The following is a 20,539-nucleotide window of genomic DNA, read 5'->3' on the forward strand; positions in this document are numbered from 1 at the left end:
ATATATATATATATATCATTGTAAAGAGAAGACTTTAATAATAGCATCGCGAAAATAAATTCGATAATATGCATAAGTAGAACAATTTCATTTTTATTGCATATATTTTCACACAGCTAAGCGCACTTTTTACAAAATTACTTCAAACTTCGTGTTAGAGTTTCTACATGCTCTATATCTGTTTTATATACGGCAGCTATAACTCGAAGCGTTCAAAATTAGTCTAACGATATTGTAAATTATGCTACCATATTGCGTAACATTTGTTTTCCGCTAGTATATTTTTCTCACTGGAAAAATATACTACTTGCTGTTTAAACGAAGCACGTGCGTACTACATCTAGATAGCAGGTGGTTCGGTCTCTGCCTTTATTGTCGCGATAAGAAAGAAAGATCGCGCTTTAAAAGTTTCGTTGCTCTGCACAACCCCGAGCCTTCTAAGTCGCTAGATGCAACGTCGCGGATTCCGGAATTATATACAGCGCATGATTTAACGCGGATCTGTGTTTACGTACACTAACGAGAAGTGAACATGATAAATCATACTGGATTATTGCCAGCAAGGTTTGTTTACTGAATGTTATCTATGATATATGTTTCGCAAATAGGAACAATATTAGCAGGAATAGAAGTCTCTATCATAATTTCAATAAGAATATAATAATTGTTAAATTTGTATCCAGAATTATACTGACAAATGCTAATATTTTTGCTTTGTTAATTTTTCTATTTTCAATTCACAGAGAAGATTTTACATTAACACCAGAGGCATCTTTTTTTTACTAGAGAAAAATGTGGTTATTTTTGCCTTTTTACTGGCAATACTCCGTTTATCTTCCAGTCGTTCCAAAACTGCCAGGCATCATAAGGTGCTATATCATCGTATCGCAGTAACGCGAGCCGATAATGCAGCTATGCTATATACAGTTAGCGTGAGGCGTATTGACTTATAACACTGGCATGAATAGAAGTACAATACCTGCGAAGGCTCTGATGCATTGTGATTATTTCATAATGGCAACAATAATATTTCCGCAAATAAAATGTGTGCGGTACATATTACGTTAATCGATGTTAGCCACATTGCATATATGTATACAGGGTGGTCCTCGTTTTGATATAAATTTTGATATAATTTTGATATAAAAAATAAAATATCTCGTAAAATATTTAGTTTTCATAACGATATAATCGTATTTCAGCAAGGAGTAAACAGAGGCTGTTTTTTTATTACTATAAATTCGTTGCACATTGTCCGAGCGAACGCACAGAGCCGCGATTTAAAATGTGACAATTCGTCCTTTGAAAAAAAAGACAGAAAAAAAACAACGCAATGTGTCGATCGAGAATTACAATGTTGTACGGAAAAAGCGAAACACGTTGAGGTATTTCCGTTCCACGATGGAAATTTTCAAATCACTGGCCCTTTGTCGCGCGCTTGTGTTACCCATATTGCGCGATATAAAAGGTGCAGAAGACGATTTACGTACGCGATTTATGGTTTCGCCGCGCCTTTTTTAATCGGATATTGATTCGATCCCGAGTCGGGGCGTGAGGAATTAAGTTAATCGATGCAAAACTACATTTCATTTGCCACTGTTCCGATAAAAACGTGACGCGCGCGCGATGCAACGAGTGGAAAAAGCACGCTTTAGTCAGACATAGACAGATAGCTGATTCTAGGATGATGTCTGTTTCTAATAAACACAAGGCGCGATAATTACATAATTATTATAATCAATAAATTAAGAACAAAATATTGTATTATGAATATAATTTAAATAAAAAAAATTCTTTGAATAGTTTAATTATTACATATATACATAAAGATTGTATTACGAAAAACAATTTGTTTAATTAAACAGCATATACTTGTTTAATTGTACATAGTAACGTCAATTTAATTTAATAATCCACTACACACATAATGTTTTGCAACACACATAAAACGGTATAGGAATTTAAATTTTCTCATGTAAAATTAATTTATAGGGACGTTTTAGCGAAACAATTACTTGAATACTGACGGGCATACACAGCAGTTCGATCGATACAGCACAGAATTAATTTCCTGATGGTTTCGCTTTACGTGATTACATGATCAATCTATTGTGAAACATTCGTTGGCTTTGATCCGCCGAAAATCGGTAGAGATATTCGCCTGGATCTAAAATTACGCCGCACGCGCGTGGCCTTATCGCGGATCAAATTGATTTTCGGCCTTCCATGAACGCGGATATGCGCGCGCTCAGAACGTCAAAGCTGAAGCTAATGAAAAGCGTGATATAACCAGCGCTGTTAATTAAATTCGTGGAATAATATGCACGCCTACGTTGCTTTCGACTAAATCCAGCTCAGATTTAATTGCTAATATACGTAATTGATTTACTTTTGATCCATGTGTCAAGGAGAGAACTGATCGCGACCGCGCGGATACTCTGCTTTCATTATCGACATGCACACTACGTAGATTTTTGCATTAAAGCTTCGTTGATTATTTAGCGAAGCCACGCGGCATTTTCTTTGGAAGTGACGTAGAATTAATTTCCCGATCGCCGCGACACACGGGCGCGATTCCATTAGCCTTCATTATGGAATCCATCTATTATAAGATCAGCTTCGATCTCGATACTGCCTGTTCGTAGAAGATTTCGCCACGTGTAATCTTTTCTCGGTTCTTCCAAATCAGCATATTCCTCCCGTCTACGGCGGCTGCAGGAGAAACGATTTGTATCTGCGCAAAGTTAATTAAGTCCACGGAGTGAGCGTTCATCAAATATATTGCTTTGTCCGTTGATATTTCCCCTGTTAAATTAAACACGGTCACTCTAAATATTATATTTAATTATATTCCACAAACGCACGAGGCGCGAGAAATGGTGCACTGGAACTACTACATTTGTCGCGAGTGCTGAAATTAATATTGCGTTCTATAGCACATCGGACTGATAATTAAGTCAACAATCACATTATATTAATAACAGTCTCTTATTACTCTTAAATTAGTGAAGCTAGTCAAGTTAATTGAGAGACTCATTAATATATGGACTCTTATATAAGCGCTTCTGAATATCGTAGAGGATTTATTCGCAGAAATATAAATTACTATCTATCTATCTATTTGATTCAATCTACGTCGTTTATACAGTATAATCGATACGTCTGTCGATTCGATGTTACCGCGAAAACCAACCTGACAAATCGGGACTGCGTCTGCAATTAATTCGACGACATTCTGGCACAGCCCCCAGGAAACGTCTCCCAAATCAGACTGTCGTGCGCCAAGCTCGTCATCATCTTTGATGAACCCGCAAGCCCTGCTTGCGACGACGAAATCGGCCTGAAATCGCTCGGCATTTAACCGCAAACTGGATTAATCTTCGCTCCATTGCATTGCCACGCGTTTCGCGAACTCATCGTGATCCGAGAATGGCGGAGACGTTCAGACGTCATCGGAAGTCCTCGGCGAAGCCTCATTGAGCGTCGGCATATACGCACCAAACCGACGAGGAACTCTGCTCAATTTAATAGCTCCCACGAACAATGGCACCTGACAAGAAGACCCGGACAGCTAGAGCGGCACGAATTATCAAAGCGAATGACAATTTGAGATACAGTACGTGAATTGCAGAGTTGGCGGAGTTGATTGAATCGAGCGATGATATTAGTTTGAACAGTCGAATTATGTATTCGAAAAATATGTACGCGCGATTATAAATTTATATACGAGATATAAAAATATACAAAGTATAAAAAATGATTAAAATGAAGACTAACATCATTTATTATTTTAAATTGGCGGAAGCTTGGATGTGCTTAAAATCTCTTTCGTCTCTTCCGTATCGCTCGATACTTTCGGAAAGTGGCCGTATATCCTCGGGCTTTGTCGAGTACTCTTCGGAACACGCGCGCGGGAATCGGTTTAAAGGAGTTATATAGAGAACACATCGATCCCTGCTCTTCTCCTATCTCAGATGCCGTGCGGCATCGAATTCCGGGCTTATCCCGAAATACGACATACGTTCCTATTATACGCGAGTAGCCATAAATCTGGCTGCTAGTATAAAATATGCGTCGAACGTAGACAAGGGCCGGTAGAAGTGTCCGCGAATAATGGAGAAATATGGTCGATTATATCATATTCGTACTCAATATTCGGTAAGAGTAAATCATTGTTTGGTCTACCTGCGCGCCTTATGCGCCGGGAAATACCCCCGAATAATGACATTATAGATCACATGTACCTACGACTAAAAATTTTTATAAAGTTATTTTATAATATTTTATATAAAATTATCTATCGTTTTTTTAAATATTTAACGACATGAATATTTTTATGATATTTGCGCGGAAAAAGATATTTATAGAAAAAAGGTAAGAAGAGAAAAATATCTTTTAAATATCGAATTAAATCAAGAAAATCAAGAATAGCTCTTTAACGTTTATATAACTTCTATATTTCTACTTTTCTTAAAACGATTTTCAACGTTTGAGCTACAAAGAAGAATCAAAGAAGAATCAAAATTCGGCGGTTTAATTCGGGTGTCAACGACGATTAGTCATCGTCGAGGGTTCGTGTCTGGGCGGCTTAATAAGTTGAGGAGTGAGAAAGCCAGTACGTAGCCTAAAGCTTTAAAGCTCAGACTATGCTGACAGAACAATTTCCTCATCGGCCGGATGAATCTGTCCACCTCCGCGTTTAATGCCAGTGACGAAAGTAAACACGTGGATGGTTGATGATAATCTAATATTTGAGTTATATGAATTTTTGAACTCTTATCTATATCATAATTATATATATCTCTCTCTTATCTATTTACAATTATATCTATTTATTATTATATACATTCAAGCATTCTATTTCAAAATTTTTAAGAATATTTAGAAACAATTTCCAAATAAATATTAAAAGATATACGACGATTAAAGCATGGGTTGTTTCAAGTGCATCTTCAAGTGCGGTTTGAGAGCTAAACTTAGCGACGTAAGAAGTAGCGGGTTGTATTTTCTTTTTCTTGAAGTAGCGAATAAGAGAACGAACTGAAGAAGAAGAAATTTGTTTCGTCTTTCGTTAAATCGGATTGAGTATTGCAACTTGTTGGCGGGTACTTCGATTTTGCTGCACCGGTGGACATTTCGAATTTTCGCTTTCCTCTTATTTGAGTCTAAGGTTAAGAAGAGTCTAGTTTGTTCACGGACGGTACTTCCATCCATGGATCTAGCTGGAAAACGCAATAACCGCCTTTGCCCGAGCTGCGAAATGGCACCTTCGCAGTGCCTTCTATTTCATCCTGTATCGGCGAGAATGAGATCCGCGCGATCTTCGATCGAACTTACTATCGTGTTACGTCGTTTTTTTTTGCCTCCTCTGATCAAGGGAACGCAGAGAAGATAAAGAAATTGCAAGTCAATTGTTAATTTAAATAATGACGAAAAAGAAACATTCGCGATAATCGAAATGCGCGAATATAATTTTTAATTAATATCTCTAATAAAAAAATTTTGAAACACGTATATAAAAATATACATATTTTGAAAATTACAATGAAACGCGAGAAATATCTTTTGTGATTTGTTGCTCTTTTGACATATAACTTGGATTTGGTTGGAAGAAAGGGGTTCATTCATAATCTTAACACTAGCTTAGGTCTGTATAAATGTTAGAACTTGAATTCCCAGTTGTATCAAAGTCACGAGCAATCTTGCTAGGATATTAATTCAATTATCCGTTAATTGCCAAAAGCATCGGATACGCAGCGCGGCAGATATTGTAAGCGAACAATTCCTGAAACCATTACTTTCTCAGTGCCGCTCGTAAAAGCAAAGTTTGCCGAAAGAGATTCAAACAAAGGATCCCTTCTCAATGATACAGACAAGTAATAAGCGGATCGGCAGAGAAGGGATTTAAGAAAAAAGAGTTTAATTATAACGAACAAAAACTCTACAAACTCTTAAGCATGTTATATAATATTTCCGATATTTATATTTTACATGAAAGAAAATATTTTAATTATACAAAGCAATTTGTAATCGGTTTGATAATTAAATACAATTCTTGCTTTAGTACTTTGTACGACTTTGTTCGAAATTATAGAGAATATTCGCGAATCCGAATAAAATGAATAATATTCATTTGAAATACAAACGAATAATAATATTCATATATATAATAAAGTTCATTGGATATTATCGAGAGACATTATCAAGAATTAAAAGGGTATTATGTACTTTGAGATAGGCTTTGTTTCACATTAATTTTGCTTCTTTTCTATCTTGTTCAGTCATTAAAGATCTGATAATTTTCTGGTAAGAAAAAAGAGAATATATCTCTACGCGATTTTTGATAATTATCATTGATGACAGATGTAATTTTTATTATTCTCTTTGACTTTGGTATCTCTGACTATTCTCTGTACTATGTATCTTCTTCTTCTCATAGAAAATGAGATATTAAGAACGTTATGCAAAAGCTAATATTTGTAGGAAATTAAATTATAATTATCTTTAATTTATAATAAAGTGCGGAAATTATATATTTTGACGACATTAAATCAATTATAAATGCATTTATCTTTATGAATAGAATTATTAGAAATAAATTTGATTAATGAAGATCTATTATCCAATAATCTTCAGAGACGCTTTCCGAATTAAAGAAATATAGATTCACGACTATGCTCGCGTAAATTGTGCAGTGACGCCAGTTACCGTTTTGACCCTTTTATTTAGTCGAAAGCTGGCTGAAATTTGTGTCAGGGCAAATCGAAATCGTTTCCCTTTGACGCTTCCGCAATAGGGTTACACGCAATGTTTTATTACATTGCTGCGTATCTCGTATCTTTCTGTGCAATTTGGTTTTCGCGATTCCCTCGTTCGTTATAACGTGCGAATTCGTTCCAACCTCGTTTTCGTTGGTTGGCGCAATGGCGTTTCGCACTGCGTATTTCCCGTAGAAAAAAATACGAACGGTGAATTTCATGTCAGTCGATTTTTCCACCAATTGCCCTGTTGTGTGATTTATAATTTTTTCTTCGTCATAGTATTATATAACTATGATTTTAATACTTAAAAACTACTTATTTAAAGAATTATATCGATTTGAAAAGAAAAAATATAAGTAAAATAAGAAGAAAACCTAAGTAAAACAAATTTTGTAAAACAAGCGTAAAGTTTTCTTTTATTTTATATATATAAAAACAATAAATCAGATATATTCATGATCGCCTTCCCTGATATTTCAATTGTTTAAAATATAAGATTACGCAATGCTGTAAAAGTCTATTTCATATAAATTTATAATATTTCAGATAAATAATTTCACAGGTAAACTCTGTTATGTTTTGACGTGATTTCGCCACAAAGGAATAGTTCGTTTCACCTTCCAACGCGCTAGCAAACAACTAACAATAGAACTTTGCAATCTTTGAGAGGGAGTTACATTTCAAATCCATAGTTATACTCTTTGTGACAGCACTTCAAAGCGTTGTGGTAACAACGACCGCGATTCTCCAGATGGAAACGAAAATGGATTTAGTTAATCCGATTGACGGTCCACCGGAACCGCTGGCTTGCGTGTTTTAACGATCGTCGAAAATTTGCAACTACTCACGAGGAAAACCGCGAAACATAGAAACGCGGAACTAGGCTCTCCACAACTTGCCGCAGACCTTGGAATTGACCAAACATGGTCAATTCTATTTCGAAGGATACATTGCATCTTAGCACATTAAATGTTTAAGAGATCGTCACGTTTAAGAGATTGAGTGTACACTTTTAGAAAGCGATCAATGTCTTGAAAAATTTAGCATTCGGAATATAAAGTTAAAAAATCTTATTTTCGATCCTATCCGCTTCAACTTTAAGCTTCCTACATTTGATTGAAATAAAATTATGGAAATTTTTGCATCTCATTTTGTGAAATGAGAATTAGCATATTATTAAATTTTTCCAATTATATTTTCTTTACTCGAAAATTTATGAGAAACGTTTATTTAAAACCAACATTTTTATGCGTAATATTATCTGGTTCCTCAATTTAATTTAATTTTTTATTTAACTTTAAAAAAGTTGATTTAATTTAAATTAACTTAATTTTTTGAAATTATTATTTAATTTTTTAAACTTTTTATTTAATCATTATTTTTTATTATAATTTAAACAAATAAATTTCTACAGAATTTTAATTTGGATTGTATATAATCACAATAACAACCCATTAAATTAACGCTAAGAAAGGATTGATTACACTATCCTAAAATCCTATTTACTGCAGAATCTATGGTTTTTGAAGAAATTATAGTATATATCTATATAGAAGATGATAATATACATATATTAAGCTCTCTCGTTTGCGCGATCTCGGTACATTGAAATTCTTGTAAATGCAGCGGGGAGTTGATTTTCCGAGCCACATTCCAAAAACGTACAGCGACCCGAAAGATATTGAATGCCAACTATTCGTGGATAGTGCCCAGCGGCACGCAGTTTCATCCGTTAGCAATAGTTTGTAGCTTGTTAATATCTTGCAGATAGAACAATGAATCCTATCTATTATAGCACGACCCCCGAAATGCCCGTGTTTCCGCATGGGCGCCTGTGCGGCTCTGGTGCATCCTGTTCAACGTATCCGAGTTTATATTCGATGAACGTTCGCCGTCCATCGTGTTTTGGTATGTGCCAGATGCTGGACGGATTTCACACGTTTAATATACCGAATTTCGGTCGGAAATTCCCGCGAATTATTTGCGGAATCCGATCGGTACAGAGAACACTAAACGCTTGCGCGTTTGGTGTTTTACGTGACGCATCGTGGTCTCCTAGTTTGTCGTCGAACGATGGCACTAATGACTTCGGCACTAGTTAGACCGACACTTTGACGTACGACAAATTTGTCGAACGTGCTAATCACTCATCGGGTGGGGCACTTCTCTGAAATTTCTTCAGCAACTCCACAAGAGTTCTCTATCCAATACTTAGTTAACTAGTCTTTTAAACTAGTATATCTTTATTTTTATTTATTATTTCTGAAGTACAAATTTTTAAAACCAAAATTCGATTAGTTTAGAAATAATCTAAATTAAACCAGAAGCGACTCAAAATGTTTCTCCTCATCACAAAAATTTTAAATTAAGATATTGTAAATACAGAGAGAGTGAAGAGAGATCACCTAAATACAATCTTCTATATTTTAACAAAATTGTGATAGATTTTACACTTTTGCTTTGAAACTCTTGCGAAACTCGATTACTTAGAGATAATCCAGATTAAACCAGAAGCAACTCAGAACGTTTGACCCTCATTACAAAAATTTTAAATTAGAATATTGTAAGTACAGAAAGAGTGAAGAGAGATATCACCAAAATGCAATCTTCTATATTTTAGCAAAATTATGATAGGTTTTATACTTTTGCTTTGAAACTCTTGCGGATTACATATACAGAGAGAATTTGACCTCCACAATCATGTGCATTATCAAAAATTATACACATTCTCAGTATTTATTACAAAATTACATTCTTTTCTTTTTGCAATTCATGCATTTATCGCTCACATAATAAAACTCACGTGTGGCAAGCTCGTTTTTGTCAGCTACATTTTAATACATGCGCAATAAATTGCTGAGACAAATCGTGAACAAATCTTGTACACGATTATTGCCTGCCGTGAATCTCGTAGAATTTCGTCGTGAAATTATTCACGGCAATACACCGCTACTACCGCCATCGCGATCAGCACCGAATTAGAACGATTCAGTTCGACGGCAGATTTAGGATGGCTCGACCGACAGTAATTACGCGGCGAAATCGAACAGCGCGTTTCGTACGCCAAAGCTATTTTCGATGTATAGCGCGATAGAAAATGATCGTCTAATTGGCACCGTGATACCGGCGTCGATCTGACACGATATACACAGCGTAATCGATAACGTACGATACGCGTCCGCTTAATATTCATGATCCACAAGCAATTTGCGTTGTCGATCTGAATCAGCTAATTACGTGCTCGCTAAACTCGTAATGTCCCGGTATTTTCATATATGCAAACTTGATCGAACAAAAATAAGTTGTCGTATTGTGTTTCAACGCAAAACTAGCATGAGTTATACATACATTACTTATACAAAAATTCTCCTTCATTCCTGCGATGTTCCTTTTTGACATTGTCGTATATTTGAATTATATAAAAAATATTTTTAGGTATATATATATATCTTTTGTTAAAATATTTTTATGTAAAGAATATACACAATTTTTACACGTACTTTTAATTATAAGCATTGGAGTGAAGTCGTTATCGCGCAAAGTCGCTTTGATCATAGCCCCATTAAGAAGCCATCGCCTTTAAAATCTACGCTTGAAATTGGATTCGACATTTCTCCGAGTTCCATCGCGCAATTTCTGCGACTAGCGATCTTCGCGCGTTTCACGACATATTTCCGGATCGTCGCTTCCGTTTTCCTTGGTAAAACTCCACTCGAGAAATTGTAATCGAGAAATTTAGAGGTCGGACGAGATCGATCTGCATATAGGAATTATGTTCTTATAATTCTTCCGCTTCAGGAAGGTTTTCTTTTTATTTGCAGTTTTAGAAATGTGAAAGCCTTTTAATCGTGAAAGCGTTAGTTTATTTCTCGATTATAATAGGTATTTGTATTAATTAGATTGATCTGAAGCTGTTATATAAAGTGAATTTATTGAAACTTCAATTATATCAAAATGTATGTAGAGATCAAAAATTGTGTAATGAAATATTTATTATGTGATATAATTTTGTTAATATTATATAATATTATTATATATAATAAATCCTACCTTTGATTTTATATAAAAAACTAAGATTTCAATTTGACATGAATTTTAATATGCAAAATATATATCTTATGTGAGTGCGAAGCTTTCACGAAATAAAGCGAGATCCCAAAAACCATCCCTCATTTATGCCGCACATCTCTTTGTGCCCTCAGGCGAGTAAGAAACTCTTACCATTCCCCTTCGTCCCCCATGCTCGTACACGAGTTGATTCGTTTGAAGGAAGATGCGTTATTCAAATGATGAAACGTGTCTGCTCTGGCACAGCCGAGTGTAGTCGAAACTTTCCCCGGCGAGTTATTCGAGAGAAATTTTCGAAAAATCGTGCCCTTTCCCGAAGAAATCAAGATCTATACGTAAACGGAGTCTATGCAACCCTTTTCTTTTAACTTTAAAATCGGAAAGTTGGCAGAACTATTTTACGATACGCGAATTTTAGAGCAAATTACAACGTTTAATTGAAGAAGAAATGGTATTATTTTATCTTCATGTCAATACGTGTCCTTCGTTTTCAAAACTTAGGCTTAAGCACTTTTTTATAAATTTCGCTAAAATAACTGAACTGAGCATTAATCTATATTTTTATAAAAAATTGTAATAATTCAGAATTAAGTTGATTGATACGATTTTTCAAAGAAATAATATAAATGGCTCAACGTATCCTTATGAGACATAATGTGCAATAAATTATAGGTATGAATCATGTATTCAACAAGGATGAAATTTATTTCGCATAGTTCCATGACAATTCCATCGTAATTTGAATTGCACAGTCGACAATTTGGTAATTAACAACCTTCTTCGAAGCATACCAACCATTGCAATTAATTCCCAGTTTCGGTATTTCATTTGCAAACATCTGTGCCGTTATCCGAAAGCCGACGATACTCCTCGGAAATACAAATAATTAAGCTCCATTCTGCTCAATTTATCTGTATAGATATATTTCCAATATATTTACATGTATAAAGTAAATGTATATACTCGTATTTTTATACTTATGTATCGTCATCTATATACGACTTATCTACAATATAAACGCATACATCTCAATGATGAAATTTCGTTGCATATCTTAGAACGTAAGATGGAAAAATTTAATAAAGTCACAATATATTATTCTATTCTAATAAAAGAAGATTGAAAAACGCTAGTTGTTTTTATTACAACTCTATAAATGGAAAAAATTTAATTTTATGATATAAAAATGTTCTGCAGCTAGAAGAATATTTGTTTTTAAAAAGCGAGAAAGCTAAAATATATCTTTTATATAAAACAATCGTGCTACTTACAATTTTTATAGAGAAAAGTTCTAAAATTATTAAAATTGCAGAAATTAGAGAGGATGCTATATAATCCTTTTATTATCGGCATATTTATGTCACATTTTGAAACTTGATTCCATCCGGCATTATCGGTTATAGGAAGTCGATTATAATTACGCGGGGATTGTTACCTACCGTTATAATGCTTTCTCTCGCGCAATCTCAAATCCATTTGGCAGAATTTTCACCGAAATCCGCGTCGGCTCCCCTTTATCGCTGAGCAGAAACAACATTTCAAGGACAATTTTGGATGCTTTTGTATTCGGCAGTAATCTTCAGAAGCCGAAAATGGGTATGAGTAAGAGTTAGAAAAAGAAGGAGATAGAAAGGGAGTCACAAGAGATAGGATAAAGAAAGGAGATAAAGAAGGAGGCTGGGGTGACAAAAACCCACGGACATTTTTCGTCGTTGCTTGGTGAAGAAAATAGGGGAGCGAGCGAAAACAAGGGAGGGAAACCACAGGTTGTATCTTTTATGCGAACCATCCGTGGCATTCTTTTTCGCGGAAACGATGACAAAAGATAAGACATGGGGGAGGCAGGGTGACGCGTCTCCCTGACAAAGAGAGATATTGTGAAAAATGATATAACGGGGACGTTAGGGAACATTAGAAAAAAGTAGCGAAAGAAAGTTTAGATAGGAATACACAATGTATTATGCTGATTGTATTGGAATGGATTAAACTATATTTTTTAGCGAAATCATACTTTTCAAGATAACTTAGCAGAAATTTGATTAATGGCAAGTCACATTATTAAATATACGCAACAATATAAAAAAATTTTATATTTTCAACACATTAAAATATACTCTCCTGTATATTATATATAAATATATTTCATGCGTGTATATATATATATATATCCAAAGACATAATATAAATTTATTTAAATTTAGCTGAAATATTTAAATAATGCAATTACTCGAATAAATTAAGACAATCTTGAAATATATAATTTGAATTTTCTAGTATGTTAAAATTGTATAGCCATGTGAGATTAATGACATTTCCGAGCGGAATGACATTATTACGCGTATTTTCGAAGCGTGTGAATCATGACCGCGGTTTATATTACTGCCAGCAGAACATTAAGATGGTTAATTCCCATATAATTCGAACGTCATTTGAATTTGAAAGCCGGCGATCATAATGGTAGAGAAGCTTCAGTTCAAGAGATACGGATGGTGGTTTTAGCTTAAAGTTTCGACGACTGCCGACATGTATTCGCGCGCGCAAAACGTGACATTCGACACGAATATACATATATACGCGTACATATACGAGGCGATATGATATTCGACGTCGGCGGAAGAGAACTTTGATGAAGTTCGGTCTGCAGTTGTACCTGGAGAAAGTTTCCAAAAAGCCATTGTAGAGTCAGTGAGTGGGTTATGCGCCAGAGCGGTTAATGATTTTGCTTGATAATAATCAGAATTTCGCCGTATTATAATTGAAACGCGCACAAAGCTCACGGTGCAATCTTATTGTATGTATTGTGGATTTATCGCTCTAGTCTATCTTACAATTAGAAGTCGAGAATAGTAATAGTATAGCATTGAACGTGAATTAGAATTTAGCTGCTTGCAATGAAATTTGTGGTAAATTTGATAAGTTTAACTCGTAATCGTTTGCTTATTTCGATGCTAACGTTTTTAAATGATTGCGATTTTATTTCGAACTCTTTTTACGTAAATATTAAAAATGTAGATTATATTATTAATATCATATAGCCTTAAAGATTCTAAAAACAATTGTACGTAAATATTGCTCGAAATATCATTATATTTATCGAATCAAAAAATATTATAATTTATTTAAAAACGTAAATCTGACTTATTTAAAAAAGATTAAAAAGATATCAAATAAAAGATAAAAATATTATATAATCTTAATCGCGATAAAACGTAAAGACAGAAGCAAAATATTTAATTCATGCAGTCTATCCTCGTAATATTAAATTGCAGTCAATCTATATAAACATATACATTTTTAAGATAGATTACAAATATTTATGTTTATATGATATTTTACAAAGATATGCAAAAATAAAAAAGTCTATCGATCAATTATCAATTCTTATAGGAAAGCTTCATAAAACTTTCGAAAGGATTGCGCGAAAAGTTTCCTTTTTATTCGATCGACCTGTTTATCTCGATATTTTATCCGATCTCATTCACTTTCTTCGAATTACGACATTAAGATGTATTTTAAGAGATTTTCTTTGTTATGAATAAGACATAAGCCGATAAAGAAATAAAAGAGGATGGGGGAAATCGATTTATACTAGATACTATTCTTAACCAAGATAAACATTCAACATATACACACACAGAAAACAAACATTTAACGGGAAACGATTATAGAAAGTAGATCTGAAACAAATTTTTAAATAAAAAGAGAGAGATGTGTGTGATCTATTATAATTTAAATATACACATACACACACATATTTAATACATTGCGTGTGGAAAAATTGTGTGAGTGGATTTATGTATGCTATACTGTATAAAAACAGAATTTGTAAACATTTTATAATTAGCAACTCTATCTTGTTTCTTTAATAATATAAAATATATTCATACAAGAGAGTTCAGTCTCTAATTTCAAACTCTTTAGCTCGGCCTTTGTGAATTTTTCATTCCAAAAATATTTTTGAAGACAGTGACGAATAAATGTGAAAACGGAAGAATTATTTAATTCGAGGACCTTTGTTGCGTTTAATTTCGTATGCTACCATCGAGTGCCATTCAAAAGAGCAACTAACTGCTTTTGGAGGTTCTCGATTTTCACTCCCTCGTCCGTTACTGTCGTTTGCATCTCTAAAACAGCCCCGATAGTAACCCGCTGTTTATGCAAATTGTACGACCGTACATTTTTTCAACGAAAGGCAAAATTTACGGAACCGAACGCGCACAATGTTGCGTTTGCATTCGCAAATCAAATAAATTCGATCATTAATTACATTTCCCTTGTCTCGTTGTCAATAATTAAAGAATGTTTTAAGAAAGTAAAAAATGATCCGTTTAAGTTAACTTATTAGATCAACTAATCAATAATCTTGTTTTTTACGCTTAATTGGTAACTGTTAAAAAAATTAGTCGCATTCCCTGTGTTTCTACAAGTCAATCAAATTAATTAACACTATCTCAATCTTAGATAAGGCCGCTGATAGCTAATTAATTCGGATGTAGTTAATTGGGCCAGCTCAGTAAACATTATCGAACACACACATGCGTTACGTTAGTTAAATAGATCGCTAATAAGCTCAAACAGATATGAATTAAATATATTAAGGCCGTGGAATAATACGTCATCATTCCTTGTGTGAAAAACAGTATACAAGTATATCGTTACATTTTGGACGCTACAATCTCTATGTTAAATACTATCAAGTCCAAATTTTTTGCCTTTTCACACATGTTAACACGTTAAATATAGTATGACTATATTTAAAAAGATAACGTTATATAATACGATTGACTTGCTACCTTAAAAATAGAGGGAATACGACTATTTTTTTTTAATATTTCCACAAAATTATCAAGAATTACCAAAGTTACCAAGGATTACGAATTAAATGTGAAAAGATAAAATTATTGATTAACTATTGATTAACCATTAGTTAATCTCAGTGAGCCATTTTCATTTGCTTAAAACACATTCTTTATTTATGTACTTGTTTGTATAAAAAATCTACTCATCTCTCTCGCTCTCTTTCTTTCTCTCTCCCTTTTTGAAATTACAAGACATATACATATATGTAGTATATAGATTTAGTATAAAGTCAGCAACAACGATAATATATAACTCGAAATTTAATCTAATGGATGGCTTAACGAAAGCTTCCACTGTTGAATATATTTGTATTAGGTACGCGCACATACACACATGAGCTCCTCCATTAAGAGATTGATTCTGTCTAAATTCTGACGAGGTATTTATAGGAATTTGCCGGAAATTTGGGAAATTCGAGGCGAGAAGTATGGTACGTAGGATGCGCTCATGGATCCGCTCGCGGAATTGGGGGCTAAAAGGATAAAAGAGCCAAAATCTGCGCAACCGAGGGCTGACGTAGCGGAAGCTCGAGTCTCGCATTAAACGTCCGAATATTCGGCAATGTCTCGGAGATATCTTGAAGATTTCCCGTCTCTGATCGCCCATATAACGCTTGACGTACGTAAAGTCGATGACACGTGCGATAGAAACTCGCGAAACTTGGAAAGCAATAATCTCAACTTAGCACCGAGATGACAGTTCCAGTCGTCGAGACTTTATGAAAAATGTTTATTGTTTTTCCGGCCGTATATAAGTATAAAATATTCAAATGGGATTTATCCTGAAGATTATGTAGAAATATGCTGCAATAATAGCACGGGAAATTATATTTTTATAGTCGACTTGCAGAACATTGCAGTTTTACACGCTTTTCTCTTTCTATCTCGAAAAATCTTTAAAATATTTAAATATATAGAGGGTAAATTAATCAAAGAAATAAATATTTAATATTAAAATATTCGAAAAAATTATTAAAACTCAATATCTTCGGAGAATCTTCAAGCACGGAATGTAAAAAAACTGTTACAAAAATGAAGAAAGCTAATAGAGAGAATATTAAACTTTTATATGGTAAACTGTATTATATCATGCATATTGCGTGTAACGAACCGTGTGCAATAAAATCCATCTAGGATTCACGCAGCCTCATCTTGCGGATGTCTCTCGTGATTTTAATGCAAAGGCGACTTAAAGCACTCGGAGTCAAGGTAGATGGGTCGTCTCTTTACCGGACGACATCCGCGAAACTTTCCTGCTTTTTTTTCCAGAAACGGCTCTGCATATTTTCCGACATTTAAACTTATCCAACGTAGTTCTCGAGCGACGAAACGAGGAGGAGGCGAGAATGTACGCCGCAACGAATAACTTTCTTTTTTCCCCGCTCATCCGTCCGATTTCCCTTCGCCTTAGTTTTCCATAGTAATTTCATGAATACTAAAGCATCTCTTTCTTACTTTGTACTTGTATTTTCTCTTTGTGGCGGCGGGATTCAGTTGGCTACGCATTGAACCGATTGAGCTGGAAAGAAAAATGCACATCTCTTCATATTCTTGAAAAATGTGATAACGTTATTATATTTACTTTTAAGATAGAAGGTGCACGATGGAATATGCATTGGCTGATAATATCTTCTAGTAAAGATTTACCTCATTCACTATTTAAAGATAATACGCAGATTTTATATTCTTTGAGAGACCATTTTATGCCTATAATAAAGATTTTATATATATATGTATAATAATAAAAAGTTGAATATTAATCTCCCAAATATACGAAAAAAAATTTTTTTTTTTTGGAATTTTAAATTTAGTTATAAAATATGTGAGCGATTTATTTAGATAAAAGAACATTTTTTCTTCTTATTATTAGACATTTATAGAAACAAATAAAACAATTCGCAATTTAAAAACTGCAAAGTTCTCTTATAACACCGTAACTCTTATAACATCGTAATTAGCGAAATCGAGCAGTGTGTTCGACCTGACCTCAGTTTTACCAGTTTTAAGAAAAAAACAAAGACGTCGATAGAGGTTACATTGGGAAGTCGAGAATAGCGAAAGTTTCGTCTCAATTGGGTGAACGACGTCGACGCTTTCAGGCGACGCCGGAAATCGAGAGAACGTGGTCTGATAGCTTTCGTGTTCCTGTTCGATTTAACTTCAAAGACTAAGTTACGCGTTCACGTTGTTACAAAACTTTATCGCCGTAACAATAATATTTTTACGTTAGTAATAGTAGCTCCGTTAATCCCAGACGGATCCCAGAAACCATATGTGATGCTCGAGTTCAATACAGGATTACCTTCTTCTATTTATCCATTTTCTCATAAATGATTTCGTAATATTAATAAAATTAAATTCGTTCCATTTTAAAGAAAAATATTTTATCAAAACAATAAAGTATCCAAATTTCATAAGTTATGTACACATACATATGTAATAATGTATTTTTTAATTATTAAAGATAATACACGGATTGTCACATAAAAATACTTATTGGAATGAAAAGAGAGCTTGTTTTATTTTAGAAGTCGATTAATCGTTTTAAACAACGCATGTCCTTCCCCTCCTACACAGCAGAATAAAGAGATGGATATATTATTTGCATGTCGAAAAGCTCGGTTCCCCTGAATCTTTATGTAAATATGCTTTCATCCTGCTGACTTTTGATCCATCGATTCGCTTGCCTATTTACTCATAAAATTCAAATACCATTATGTATCATTATGGCCGAGCAAATATTTCCGCAGAAAAAAATTATTTAATAAAAAATATCTGATGGGTCATTTCACACATTTTGAGTTGAATATTTAAATATGGATATCCATAAATACTGTAGCAGCAGAAGTTTACATTTTCTATAAATTTAAATAACATAATATGACGCAAATACACTTTATTAACGCTCATTTTTAATTAATAAATGCAGCACTTAATTACAATTTAAATGCAATAATGCTATTCGCAAATTATAGCTGAAAATATCACCTTTAAAATCGTATATAATATATAAACATTATCAGTATTGTTACTCATATTACATGTATGTAACGTCAGCTAAAAAATTATTCGGTGTTGTTAATGTTGCATGTGCAAAGGTTTTCCACGTCACTGAAGCTCGTAACTTTTATGATGTTTCAGACATGCATTGGCTCGTTTGCACCTGCATCCTCACGGCGACCACGGTGTTTTCCTGCCGGCAGAGCGAGTTTCAGTGCGCCAACGGGCACTGCGTTGCCCTCAACAAAGTCTGCAACGTTGTCGACGACTGCGGGGATGGAAGCGACGAGACGCGTCCGTGCTCGCGTGAGTGAAACTTTTGCCCTCGAGTTTTGCCGCCCACACAGAAGGCCCGAAGGGGCTTTCATCGGGGCGCCGATAAATGCATATAATGCATATCCACTTGACGAGCTAACGCAATCACGGATAACCGCCAGACAGAGCGGAGATCATTGAAGTCGGTTGAAATGATATCCGAGATCCCGAGGCATTAAGTTTCGGCTTTCGCAATCTCATTTCGAAATATCTGTTTGTCATCGTGTCAAATATCGACGATGATATGGATTCCCTAAAAAAAATTTTTACCAGTTAGTAAATAGAAAAAAATTTCACCAAATTCTCTGAATTAAATAAATAGTTCAATCTTTTATTAAAATGCGCGTTCCACTGTTTTCATATATGTACTGGCTATGCTGCTCGTATTAATACTTTATAAATAAAGTTATATTTGCACAATGTAACATTTTATCCTCTTTTACACTTTAATGAAATATTTTGCGCACGATCTGCAAATGCATTTGTGTGAGAGAGCAAACGGCCAAATCGTGTATCAAACGTCCGTGTTTAACTTGCAACCGCGAGTATTTTGGTCTCAATTCCCATTGCCGATGTGCTCTAGCACGGTAATTGATCCATTCAATGTTCTCTGGCAGGCTGCTTCGATAACCGCTTCGCTGCGATTGCCGGCAAAGGCCGGCATGTGCAGGAATTTCTACTTCGTTAGAGAGGCCGACCTCTCTACTTTCTTCCTCCTCGTACGAATCAGTCGTTGCGATGCAGCTGCGCAGCGTGTAAAGACGGAATGAAATTCCAGTAACATTACAAGAGTGATATTACAGCATAGCTGTTCTCAAAGAAAACTTTTCGTTAATATTACGCGGTATATTCGAGAGTGTTTCACCGTGAAATTTCAAACGTTCAATAATATGTATATAATATAGATTTAAATTAAATTCGAAGCGTCGTCGACATCGTGGTACAATCAGGATAAGGATGATTGCAATTGATTACCAATCGGGAATATATTTGCAATTACATTAACAAAATTTATATTATATAAAGATTTAAAAGCACGCTTTTAAATAAAAATAAAAGCTGTTTTAAAATAATTTATTTGTAGTCTCGTAATATATGTACGAGATGATATTTATGGTAATAATTTAATATATTTTTTATTGTGTGTGCACAAATGTTTTCATGTAAATATAATTTATAAAAATAACAATTCGTAATAATAATAATAATAATAATCATAAATTGATATAAAATAAATCTTAATTTTCCATAAAAGATTCTTTATATCGAAACGGTATCATATAAATAAATTTCAAAAAGATAGTAATTTTTCTTTACTAATTTTATGACAAAAAAGTTTTAGGAACTAACAATAACGATAAATATTTCGCTCAATATCACGTTCGCCAACGAAAAAAATATCGGAACATTATGCGAATCGTTAATAGAAATATATTGTGATGGAAACACTCAACTGCTATTGCAGCGCGATGTAATGTTGTTCGTGTTGGAGTAAATTAATTGCAACAGATCGAAGGCTGTAATATTGATCACGTT

The 20,539-nt window shown here is 34.1% G+C and overlaps 1 protein-coding gene across 2 annotated transcripts in view; it reads left to right on the forward strand.

Annotated features, from left to right (window-relative positions):
- LOC115232705 overlaps positions 1 to 20,539 on the forward strand; it is a 158,224-nt gene that overhangs the window by 94,957 nt on the left and 42,728 nt on the right. Inside the window, exon 5 of one of the 2 annotated variants that reach the window (XM_029802739.1) lies at positions 18,830 to 18,994. In XM_029802739.1, the coding sequence (XP_029658599.1) occupies positions 18,830 to 18,994 (165 nt within the window). Of the gene's footprint in view, positions 1 to 18,319; positions 18,995 to 20,539 lie in introns of those variants that run through there. The other variant, XM_029802738.1, reaches the window with a different exon arrangement.

Source organism: Formica exsecta, unplaced genomic scaffold, assembly GCF_003651465.1.
Source record: "Formica exsecta isolate Colony F162 unplaced genomic scaffold, ASM365146v1 scaffold149, whole genome shotgun sequence".
Classification (NCBI taxonomy): domain Eukaryota; kingdom Metazoa; phylum Arthropoda; class Insecta; order Hymenoptera; family Formicidae; genus Formica; species Formica exsecta.